This window comes from Sorex araneus, chromosome 4 (genome assembly GCF_027595985.1).
Source record: "Sorex araneus isolate mSorAra2 chromosome 4, mSorAra2.pri, whole genome shotgun sequence".
Classification (NCBI taxonomy): Eukaryota; Metazoa; Chordata; class Mammalia; order Eulipotyphla; family Soricidae; genus Sorex; species Sorex araneus.
The window spans coordinates 11,050,861-11,063,093 of NC_073305.1; the positions used below are offsets into that span (position 1 = coordinate 11,050,861).

Sequence of the window (12,233 nt, forward strand, 5' to 3'; positions counted from 1 at the left end):
AGAGGGCCTCCTGGCTCAGGGGGGCCGGCAGGAAACCCTGGGTGCTCGCCCCTCTCTCCACACGTGGGCCCCGACCGTGGAGGCGTTTCCCTGCGGACTCGAGAGTCCGGCTGGAGGCCAGGTCCTCTGTCCTGCCTCTGTCCACTCCCCCGGTGCCCCCCAACACCCCAGGGCGACCCTCCTAGCAGCCCCCTCCCGAAGCTCACGGTCAGGCTCGCCCAGGGGCCCGGCTCCCCCCGGGAGGCTGAGGGGGACCCCGAGGAAGGAAGAGGCCAGCAGGGTGGGTCGTGAGTCTTTATTGGCCGCAGGGGAGGGCGCAGCTGCCCAGGGCCAGGGTGGAGACCCCCGTCCACAGCTTCCGGCTCCTCGGCGACGCCCCTGCCTGGCCGCCTGAGCTCTGCACGGCCACCCCGGAGAGGCGGTGTGGACCGGGGTCAGGGCGTCTGCACCAGGCGCTTGTGGCTGTCGAAGATGTAGCGCTTGAAGGTCAGGCTGAGGGTTACATGCTGGGCGGGCTCCGGCCGCTCGGGGCCGTCCTCGGGCTTGCCGGGCTCCCCCCGGCCGGCCCGGTTCCGCTTCTTCTGCGCGGGGGTCAGGAGGGCCTTGGACTCGGGGCTGAGGCCACCTGCAAGAAGGCATCGGGAGGGCCGGTCCCTCAGTCTAGCTCCGCGACCCCGGCCGTCCGTGGCGGGGTCAGTGCCAGAGCCCACGGGAACCCCCGCCGGGACGGGGGTTTCCTGGCTGTGACGGGCACCCCTGCCCCGACCTCCCCCCGGCCCTCACACCTCCCCGGCTGGGGCTGAGAGCTGGGGTGTCTCCGCTGCTTCCTGGGCCCTCATCCTCCTCCAGCCGGGCACAGGCGGGCCCTGCTGTCGGGGGGGTGGGCGCACCCAGACCCTCTGCTGTGGCCTCTGTGCGGGCGTGAACGCAGGGCCCACGGGGGCTCCACCTCTAGATCCCGTGCCCGGGATACTGACCCCGCACGGCTGTTTTCTGAGCCCGGGACCCCGCACGGCCGTTCCTTGTACCCTGGGACCCCGCACGGCCGTTCCCTGTACCCCGGGACCCCCATGGCTGTTCCCTGTACCCCAGGACCCCTCACGGCTGTTCCCTGTACCCCGGGACCCCTCACGGCCATTCCTTGTACCCCAGGAATCCCACATGGCTGTTCCCTGTACCCCAGGATCATGCACAGCCGTTCCCTGTACCCTGGGATCTCGCACGGCTATTCCCTGTACCCCGGGATCATGCATGGCTGTTCCCTGTACCCCAGGATCCCGGACGGCCATTCCCTGTACCCCAGGATCATGCATGGCTGTTCCCTGTACCCCAGGACCCCTCACGGCTGTTCCCTGTACCCCAGGATCATGCATGGCTGTTCCCTGTACCCCAGGATCCCGCACGGCTCTTCCCTGTGCCCAGGAATCCCACATGGCTATTCCCTGCACCCCGGGACCCTGCACGGCTGTTCCCTGTGCAGGATCCCGCACGGCCCAGCCCTCTGCGGCCCCTGGGTCCCTGCACCCCAACAGCAATGCAGCCTCGCGGGCACTGCCAGGTGGCATGCCCAGCGGAGAGGGCGAGGCACTGGCTCCCAGGCCTGGAGGTGGTGGAGCCAAGCCCCGGGGCAGCCCGAGACCGGCCACTGCCCCTCCGCGTGCCCGGGCGCCGGCTGGCCTGGCCCAAGTGAGTGAGGGGTACCCCAAGGTCAGCAGGGGGGCAGCTGTCCTTTGTCTGACAGTTCTCGCCATACAGAGGGGCCTGGCCTCACCTGCCCTCCCCCAACCTCGTGGGGCGCTAATATCCTGGGCCACTGTGGGGACCCAGGGCCGTGGCCTGCAGGGCCCAGTGTTGGGGTGCGCCCTGGGCGGGGCCGGGCAAGTTCCTCTCCACAGGCCTGGAGGGCACGGGTGCCAGGATGGGGATGGGCACAGGCGGCAGAAGGACCCCGGGAACAGTACTGAGGGGGCTCTGGACATTCTGAGGGGGCAGCTCTGGGTGTTCTGAGGGGGGGCTCTGGGCGTTCTGAGGGGGCTGTGGGCATTTTGAGGGGGCTCTGGGTGTTCTGAGGGGGCAGCTCTGGGCGTTCTGAAGGGGACTCTGGGCATTCTGAGGGGGCAGCTCTGGGCATTCTGAGGGGGCTCTAGGCGTTCTAAGGGGGCTCTGGGCGTTCTGAGGGGGCAGCTCTGGGCATTCTGAGGGGGCCTGGGGGTTTTGAGGGGGCAGCTCTGGGCGTTCTGAGGGGGCAGCTCTGGGCGTTCTGAGGGGGCAGCTCTGGGCATTCTGAGGGGGCAGCTCTGGGCGTTCTGAGGGGGCAGCTCTGGGCATTCTGAGAGGGCTCTGGGCATTCTGAGGGGGCAGCTCTGGGTGTTCTGAGGGGGCTCTGGGCGTTCTGAGGGGGCAGCTCTGGGCATTCTGAGGGGGCAGCTCTGGGTGTTCTGAGGGGGCTCTGGGCGTTCTGAGGGGGCAGCTCTGGGTGTTCTTGGGGGGGCAGCTCTGGGCACCCAAGGGGCTCTGGGCAGTGGAAACATCTGTCTGAGCCCTGCAGCTGGAGGGGTGTTGAAAACGAAGCCCACTTTGAGGCTGTGGGCGGCTGTGTTGGACGGCCCCGCCCACCGCTCCCCCTGCCCAGGGGTGAGCTGTGGCCACACTGCACCTGCACTGGGGCTCCCCCAGGGCCCCGCCAAGAGGAGCCGCAGAGTCTGCCGAAGGATCCGGGCCCGGGGTGAGGTGCGGGCGTGGGAATGGCCCGGGGCCAAGCCCGTGGGGAGCGCCGGGCCTGCAGGTATCGCCCCAGCCGCCCGCTGCAAACGGAGACGGGGCTGGCACGGGCCCGAGACGGCCCGGGTGGCGCGGCCCCCCTGGTGCCAGGAGGTCTGGGGGCTGCGGGCTGCGGGGTGCCCGGCGCCTGCACCCGTGGGGGCGTCGGCCGGGCGTGGCCCAATCGCCGTCCATCTCGCCCGCCAGGCTCCTGTTTCACAGGGCCCAGCCGGAAAGCCGACCTGGCACTGGGCAGCCCGGCGCTGACCGGCACTCGGGGCTTGGGACGCGGGGGGCGGCCACGGCCCCTGGCACAAGGCTGTGGGGCTGGCAGGACTCGGGGCGCCTTCCTCGTCGCTGGCCCCGCGGCAGGGGGCGGGCGGGGGAGCCCCTACGGGTGCAGGTCGGGCCACTGCCCCCCTGCTGGGGTCAACAACCGTAGGGTGAGGGGCGCCGGGACTGAGAGCGCGGCCAGGGATGCTGTGCGGCAGGCGGGGGTCCCCCAGGAAGAAGGCACCGGGGCAGGGCCGCCCCGCACAGCAGCGGGCGAGCAGGCCTGGCGGGCGGGTGTCGGGGACCCAGCTGCACCCGTCTCCCAGGGGGCCGAGAGGCTCCCCCGGCCCAGTGGCCTCTGTGAGCGGGAAGCCCGGGCCATCCCCTCCCGCCTGGCACGGTCTCCCCGACCACCTCGTCCCTGGTACCCCGACCCCTCCGGGCCACCCCGGGCCACCCCGTGCTTAGTCCCTGGGAAAGTGCATCAGGCACGGGAGCGCCAGCCCGACCCTGCGGAACCCCCACTCTCCAGGGCCAAGGGGAAGCCCCCCAGAACCAGGCCTGACCCACCCAGAACCAGGCGGACCCCACTCCAGAACCAGGCCAGCCCCACTCTAGAACCAGGCCTGACCTGCCCGGAACCATGCTGGCCCCACCCAGAACCAGGCCAACCCTACACCAGAACCGGGCGGGCCCCACTCCAGAACCAGGTGGACCCCACTCCAGAACCAGGTGGACCCCACTCCAGAACCAGGCCAGCCCCACTCTAGAACCAAGCCAGCCCCATTCTAGAACCAGGCCTGACCTACCCGGAACCACGCTGGCCCCACCCAGAACCAGGCCAGCCCCACACCAGAACTGGGCCGGCCTCGCACCAGAACCTGGCTGCCCCCACCCAGAACCAGGCGGGGCACGCTGCATGGACGGTGCTGGACCTGGCCCCCGGGGTGCGCTGATTAAGGGTCTGAAGCCCTTACGGGTCTCGGCCTTCTAGGGGTCTGGCCAGCACCCAGAGGGCGGGCAGGGGCCGGATCTAGACCCACGTGGGGGTGAAGGTCCACCTTGGCCTCCGGCCCTGGCACCATCTCTGCCCTCTGGCTCCCCGGGGGTCCCCACACTGGGGGGGTCACTGGAGGCCAAGGGTACCCCTGGTCCTGGCGCTGCCGCCCGACTCTCCCGACACCCGCAGGCCCGGCCCTGCCCCCACCCTGGCCACTCCTGGGCACTTCCCTGGGGCCCGTCAGGGGCGGCGGGGATGGGGCCTGTGGACAGGCCTGGAGTCCCGGGGCCAGCCTCCCGCCTTCCTGCCGGGCCCTGGCCCTGACCATGGCTGCCCGCACGGAGGCGGGCATGAGGGCGGGGGCAAGGCCAGCGGGGAGCCCCGTCCTGGGCAGCGGGCGGGGGGCGGGGGGCACCACTCTCAGGGCCCTGCAGACCCGCCCCCAAACTCCCCGTCCCGAACCTCGCGCATGGCTCGGTGCCGGGGGCCCGGGAGGCGGCGGGTCAGGCCCCCGTGACCCCGAGGGGGCCGCTGGGCCCGGACTCCAGGCTGTGGGGGACACTCTCCCAGGGCCGGGCTGGCCTTTCTCACCGCGCGCCAGCCCCACACAAAGGCCCACTGGCGGGCGGCCGCGGGCCCTGCTGGCCGGGTAATCAGGGAAGAATGCGGCCAGCACGTTTCCCAAGCCGGCCCCGTGCCGCCGGACACGGCCATCAAAGGCCGCAAATTGCCTCCGATTGCTGGCGTCGCTTTCATGTCGGGGGCCCGACGGAAGGGGGGGCCCCACGCGGGTGGGTGGCTCGTACCCCCCCAGTGGGAACGGGACCCCGGAGGCGGCCTGGGGTCACTGGCCCCCTCCTGGGCCCACGGGGCTCTGCCCAGTTCCAGTCTGGGCCGTCCGTGCTCCTTCCTCCCGGAACAAGGGCTTTGGGGAGAGAGAGTGGACGTGACAAGGTCCCGGGGAATCCGGGGCAAGGCGGGGGATCCTGTCGGGCTCAGCGTCATCCTGCTGGTGGCAGAGGGGCTTACGGCGAGGGAGGCCCTCGGGCCCGTGATGGGGAGGACTGCCTGGCAGAAGTGGCCTGGAGCAGGAGCAGGTGGTCCCCACGGCCCCCCTCCCCCCAGGGCCCTGCCCTGGCTGACGTGTGGCCGGAGCCGGTGCACCGCTGAGGGGGGAGCTTGGGAGGGGGGCCCGCAGGAAACCCCGGGACCCCCACACACCTAGGGCGGGGGGGCACTCTCCGGAGCCCTGCAGGGGTGGGTGGAGCGAGCTCGGGGGCTCCAGGTGAGCTGGGCTCTAGCGGGGCTCGGGGGTCTGGGCTCTCCCGGCCCCCCCGCCTCCCGCCGGGGATTCCCCGGAAACAGACGCTGTTGGCTCCAGGCAGATAAGGCGATTAAGTTTTTATCAACCCTGTTCTCCACTGTCCCCGCAACAAAGGCAGCGAGGAAGGCGGCAACGAGACTGCTCGGGCGCCGGGCCCACGCGAGGCCCCTTTGATGGGGGGTGGGGGGCGGCGGGATGGGGGAGGGGAGGCAACGGCGCCCGCACCCCCATTTTGATGTCGGGACGGCGCCTAATTCCTCCTTTAATTTCTATTAAGCTTCTTAGCAGCGACGACGAAGTCTTCAAAAACAGAAAGGCACCCTCAGCCGAAGCCGCTCGAGCCGGAATCAGGACGGTGACGACTCGGGGGGACCACGTGGGAGGGGGTGAACAGGGCCCGGGGCCCCGCGAGGGCGAGGCTGGCAGGGGGTCCTGCCCAGGGTCACTCGCACGCGGGGTGCCCAGCAGGGCGGGACTGTGCCCAGGACCCCGGGTCCCGAGTGTCTCCAGGCTCCTTGTCTCGGCCCACGGGGCCCTCGCACCAGCTTCCAGGCTGCGCGCCACCACCTCCCCCTTCTCGTCTGCCCTGGGGGCTGTTGCCTGAGATCCTTCTAGAACAGACTCACGCTTCCCCGCCGAGCAGAGTCCTCTCACACGCCTCTCAGACAGTCTCCCCGAGAGTCCAAGCTGCTTCGTGTTCACCTCTGCCCAGGCCCAACCTCAGCCCTGCACAGGATTCACCTCTCCCCCTGCATAGGATCCACCCTCATCCCCGCACAGGACCTACCCTTCACTCCTGCAAAGATCCACCCCTCACCTCTGTACAGGATCCACCCCTCACCCCTGCACAGATTCACTCTCACCCCTAATCCCTGCACAGGATCCAGTCCTCATCCTGCACAGGATCCATCCTCATCCCTACACTGGATCCACCCCTCAGCCCTGCACAGGATCCACCCTCACCCTTCCACAGGATCCGCCCTCACCCCTGCACTGGATCTACCCCTCAGCCCTGCATAGGATCCATCCTCACCCCTACACAGGATCTACCCTCACACCTGTACAGATCCACCCTCACCGTTGCACAGGATCCATCCCTCACCCCTGCACAGGATCCACATTCACCTCTGCACAGACCCTCACCCCTGTACAGATCCACCCTCATCCCTGCACAGGATCCACCCCTCACCCCTGCACAAATCCACCCTCACCCCTCCACAGATCCAACCTCATCCCTGCGTAGATCCATTCTCACCCCTGGACAGACCCACTCTCACCCCTGGACAGGATCCCCCCTCACCCCTGCAGGAACTCACCCCTGACCCTTGCGCAGTGTCTGAAATTCTTGCCCTGTGTGGTAGCGTCTTCAATCAGGAATGCTCCATCTCATTGTCCCCCCTTAGCCCCCAGGCTGGTAGCTGAGGCAGGTAAAGGGCAAAGTGCAGGGATGAGGGACCAGGACAGGGAGTGTCACATGACCTCAGGTGCCCCAGGTACCCAGGGCAGAGCTCTGGCCAGTGGCAGGAGCTGCTGGATGGACACTGTGGGCGCTCACAGCCTGGCCAGCCTCGGGGTACACTGGGGGGGAGGGGTGCCAGCATGTGTTACAACACACACACACACACACACACACTCCCCGCAACCCTGCGTGGTTTGGGCCACCCCACACTCCCCTCTGCAGTGCTCCAGGTAAGGGCGGGGTGAGTCGCCCCAGCCCGCAGCTGCCATGTCCAGCCTGAAAACGGGGACCCCTGAGCCGCCCCCGCCCTTCCCTGCGTGCGGGGTGCCGGGCGGCGGGGCCCGAGCTGCCCCTGCGCCTGGGAACGGGGCTGATACAGTAATCAGGGAGCCGCATGTGGGCCCGAGAGATGAGTGCTCACGGGGCCTTTGTTCACCTTCATTATTCACGGGAGGTTTTTTCTCCCGAGTCAGAAAAATGACATTTTTAATATGTGAGTTTTTTTTTTTTTAAAGAAAAGCAATATGAAGGAGACTTTCATCGTCAATAAGCTCTACCTTTTCAACCAGTTATCTTAGTTTCTGCTCTGGGTATTTTAATTGAAGATTAACTGCTGTTAACGAGTGTACACACCTGGGGGGGGGGGACGGCGGTATTTCAATTCAGCCCCCTCCCGCGGCGAGAGGACGCCGGGACCCCCCACCCTGCGGCTCCTGCGGGGGCGTCCAGGGAGGCGGAGTGGCCACGTGCTGACCCCCAGGTGCCTCCACGGAGACCACCGGCTTGTGTGGCTCTCGCCGCCGCCCGGGGCGCAGCCGGCCTGGTCACTGTCCTGTGACTGTGCTGCCCCTCAGACGGGCCCAAGTGAGGCCCGGCCTCGCCCCATGGAGTGTCCAGCTCCTGAGTCTGTGCATGCAGGTGCCTGTGGAGGCGTGTGTGCGTGTGCAGGTGTGTTCTCCATCATGTATGCAGGGGGCGGCGGCCGGGGGGGGGCCGGGACTGCCGCGTGCGGGCCGGTGCTCTGGGCCCAGGCTGTCCCGTCCTCCCTGCAGTGTGGGGGGTGGCCCTGCCCCTCGGACCCCCCACTGGAACTGAGACACAGTGGCCTCTTCCCAGTCTCCAGAGACAGGTTTGCCCCCACCCGGCCAGCCCCCACTGACCTCCGAGGTGCAAGCCAGAGTCAGGCTCGCCGCCCTGTGCCCAACCCTGCCCCCTCCCCTGCAGGCGGGACCCCGGGGGGCCTCGGGGGCTTTCCCAGAGCCAGGCCCAGAGCAGCAGCTGTGACCTGTGGGCTGGGGCACCCATGCAGCCTCCCGCCGGGAGTGGGTCCAGCCACGCCAGGCCCTGCCGCACTGGGGAGGGTCTGAGGGGAGACTGGGGTTGGCCCAAGGGGCAGGAGGCAGCACCCCCACCCCCCCTGCAGCGCCCTGGAGCCCCTCGGTGTGACGGGGACAAGGCTGTGCTCCCGGGGTGAGGTCCCCTGCCGGCGCTGGGGTCCCACCGGTGGGGGCTCTGGACTCTGCGGCCCCCGCTGGCCCCCCGCACAGAGGGCCTGGGCGCGGGAGGCCCTGGCTGACAGAAGGGGCAGGGCGGCCCAGGGGACGGGGCACTGGGCTGAGACAGAGAGGAGGCGCCGGCTGCTCCCGACCCAGCCTGGCCACAAGCGGCCCCCCCAGAACCGGGAGGCAGCAGGAGGCGGCAGGGCCCCGGGGCCCGCACCACGGGGGGCAGCCACAGCGCCCCCGCCTTCCTCCTCCTGGACGCCCACCCGCCCTCCCTGCTGCCACTGGCCTCCTGCCGGCCCCCTCCAGGCCTGGCACATCCTCCCCCGGGCCGCCCGGCGTGGCTGGGCACGGGCAGTGCGGGGGCGCGGGGACCCGGGGGAGAGAAGCGCTGAACCAGAGCGGGCGCACAGGCGGGGGCTGGCGGGGGGCGGGAGCAGCGGGTGCCCGGAGCCGGCCGGCCTCGTCTGTGCGGCACCAAGGGCTGCACCCGGCCCCACGCGTGCAGGCCCCCTGCGCTGAGAACCGGAACCCTGACCCTTTCCCCGCCCCGCCAGGGGCGCCCACGCCAATGACCTCAGCCATATCCGCCCCCTCGCCCAAGCTGGGGTCCCCTTCCTCTCGCCAGGCCAAGGCCCCGGAGAGGGGGACACTCTCCTGCCTCCGGGGAGCCTGGGGCAGGTGCCGGGAGCCGGCCACAGCCCGAGGCCGGAGAGGCCCCGTCTGCCTCCAGGACACGGCCGCCGTGCACGGGTGCGGGAGGGTGGGGATGTGCCTCATCAAGCCAGGGCCCATGTGGGGTGCTGGCGCAGACCCCGCCCCGGCCCCGCGCAGCTGTCAGGGGGGTCATGGGCCATGCGGGCGGGGGTTACCGGGAAGGGGGGGAGTCAGGAGAAGGCCCTGAGGGGCAGCAGCTGAGTGTGGGAGCAGCCGGGAGACCAGGGGAGAGGGGTGTGTGTGTGTGTGTGTGTGTGTGCAAAGCACACGTGTGCATGGGTGTTACACACATGCAAATGGGTGCATGCCTGCACATGAGTGCACAAGTGTGTGTGTGTGTGTGTGTGTGTGTGTGTGTGTGTCCGGAAGATGCAGGGCAGGGTGGGCCCCTGGGTGCTGAGGGAACAGCAGGGCACAGAGAGGTGGGTGGCCCGGGGGCCGCCCGGAGCAGGCAGAGTGCCCCCCTCCCGGGGCAGCCGCCGGGACCTCGCCTCCCCCAGGTCAGGACGCAGCTGGCTGTGGCGTGGGAGGCAAGGAACGGCAGCCAACACCAACCCGGGCACCGCCGGGACCCCACATGCTGCCAGCCCGGGGGCCAGGGGCACGGGTCCCACACGGGACACAGGTGCACCCTGGACAACTCCCAACACCCCGCTGGCGGCCGGATGACCCGGGGAACGAGGCGGCGCTGAGGAGTGGCTGCCAGGGCCCTCGGGGGTCCGTGCTGCCCGCCTGGCCTGGGTCTGGCTCGCGGTGAGTCTCTGGTGACACTCAGCAACGCCCCTATCCGGGTCAGTGCTGCCCATGGCCCTGCCCTGGCCACCCCTCGGCCTGTCCAGCTATGAGGAGCCGGCCGACCAAGGCGTGCCTCGCCAGTGTCCACCGTGGTGGCCTGTGGCTGCTGGCACCGCGGCCACTCGGCAGGGCGGGGCTCTCCCTGAGGCTCAGCCGCCACCTGGCTGCTGGGGCCCGTGAAATCTGTGTCAACTGGAACCAAAAGCCACCACCCGTCTGTGGACAGCCCCAACCCAGCTTCCAGCGTAGGGGTGGGGGGAGGGCAGCGCCAGCCCCGGGGGGCTCTGGATCCCCGCGCCTTGCCAGGCTGGTCCTCAGGCCAGTCACTGACACTGGGAGAAACCCCAGCAGGCTGCGACGAGAGGTAACAGCCTCGGGGAGGGCTGAGGGACCCCCACCAGGAGGGGTCCTTGGGGCTGGGGGTGGGCGCACCCCTGCCCCACGCTCCGGGGTTGCCCTGTGAGGACTCGAGTGGCCATCCAGACGCCACTTCCTGGGCATCGCCCCCGCCTCCCCGCCCCGGACCTGTCCCCGGGCTGACCCGTGGGCGCGGCACCCCAGACCTCGACCCGCCTCTGTCCGATTGTGGCTGGGAGCTGGGGGCCAGCCCTGGAGCCCACCCGGCCCCAGCCCAACCCCCGCGCTCGCCAAGCTTGGTCGCTGGCTACGGCGGGAGGGACACAGACAGAGAGGACAGGGCGTGGCCTCGGGCAGGAGGGTCCCGGGGCTGGGGCGGGGCGGGTGGTCTGGGGCCCACGGGGGAGGGCCCCGCAGTCTCCCCGAGCACCCGCACTCGGCTCCGCTGCAGCAAACGTGGGATTTCAAGCTGGGGGGGCTGCAGAGAAGGCACAGCAGGCAGGGGGCCGGCCTCGCCTGCAGCCGACCCGTGTTCCATCCCTGGCACCCCACCCGGCCCCCTGAGCACACCAGGAGTGACCACCTAGGCACAGAGTCGGGGGGAAGCCTGGCTTGATGCGGCCCCAAACCAAACTGGGGGAGGGAAGCCCAGGGACTCCGCCTCAGTGTCCACGAGAGACGGACGGATCACGAGGACGGACGGACATCCACAACGGGGTGCCCGAGGCGGCGAGGAAGGGTGGAATCACGCGATTTGGCGGCAACCTGGCTGGCCCTGGAAGTGGTCACGGTGCGTGGAGTAAGCCGGGAAGAGACACACGGGCCGGGCTCACGCATGCGGAGTGCTGAGCACTGGAGGAGGAAACGTCCCATGGCGAAGGGGTGCCCAGATCACCCCCGGCCTGAGCTGGGGCGGGGACAGAGAAGGGCAGAAATCGGGGGTGGAGAGGAGGAAGAAGAGCAGGAAGTAAGGGAGAAAGGGGGCTTCGGTCACACGGGCAGGCTCGGTGGGAGGGGGGCACAGCCCTCGGCACTGAGAACGTGAGCCCTAAGCTCAGCGCGGAGCTGCGAGGTGCCCGTCGAGGCGGCAGGCGGGCCGGGGCGGGGCAAGGGGGCGGCGTACAGGGGCCCTGGGGAGGGATGTGGACACAGGCCTTGAGGCTGGTTTGGAACCAGCATCTGCCTAGAACTCAACTCTCAGTAACTGTGAATCACAGTTCTTAGACTAAATAAAAAATTGTTTTTAAAAAAATCGGGGGAGGAGTTTCCCCCCCACGTGTGTCTGAGCATGTGGGGGGACACCCCAGGGCTGTGTCTCTTGGACCCCCCTCCTTTGAGGCTGAGCTCTGGGCCCCTTCCCACTGGGCACACGTGACTGCTGGCCAGGGCCCAAACTCCTATGCAGCCGCCCACAGGAGGGAGATGCCCGCCCGTGAGTGGACGTGGCCTCCCAAGACTCCCCAGTGGCCAGTTTCCAGCCAGCCGTGCCCGGTCAGCAGCTGCTGCTCCCGTCCTCATGCTGCAGCGGGGGGCGGTCACTCCCTGCACTGGCCACCCGCACAGGCTGCCCTCACTGGTCACCTCCTGCCCCCTCCAGGCCCCTGGTCCGAGCAGCCGAGGCTGAGCCCCACCCCCAGTCGGCACCTGGCTCCGGGCCGGGCAGGCTGGGTGCCCACCACGTGCCGCTGGGCACTGCTGGGCAGGCTCAGCCCCGGCTGTCACTGCTGGCAGGGGCACACGGTGTCCCTGCTGTCTGCTGGGACCCAAACCCTGGCCGGGGCCAGGGTCAGATGTCCGTCCCCGTCTCCTGACCTGAGTAAGGGACCAGCACGGTCACGGCGGCCGGCCCACGCGGGGGTGGACAGCAGTCCCGTGGGGCCCCATTTGCCAACTGCCCCACCCCCTCGGGCTCTCCCTATGCACCAGGCCCTGCTGCAGGGGCAGAGTGGGGCGGGGAGGAGGGGGGGTAAATCCCTCGCCGGCATGAGGCGGGGGAGGGCAATCCCCGAGTGCTCGGTGCAGGGGGGAAACGCAACAGCTCAGAGA

General features: G+C 69.6%; 1 protein-coding gene across 1 annotated transcript in view; it reads right to left on the reverse strand.

The window, feature by feature from the left end:
* Positions 1-312: 312 nt before the first annotated feature.
* The window catches only part of EEFSEC (eukaryotic elongation factor, selenocysteine-tRNA specific), a 182,258-nt gene continuing 170,337 nt past the window's right edge, over positions 313-12,233 (reverse strand). The window contains exon 7 of the mRNA XM_004603912.2: positions 313-625. Within this exon, the coding sequence (XP_004603969.2) occupies positions 435-625 (191 nt within the window). The 3' untranslated portion in view covers positions 313-434. The remainder of the gene's footprint in view (positions 626-12,233) is intronic.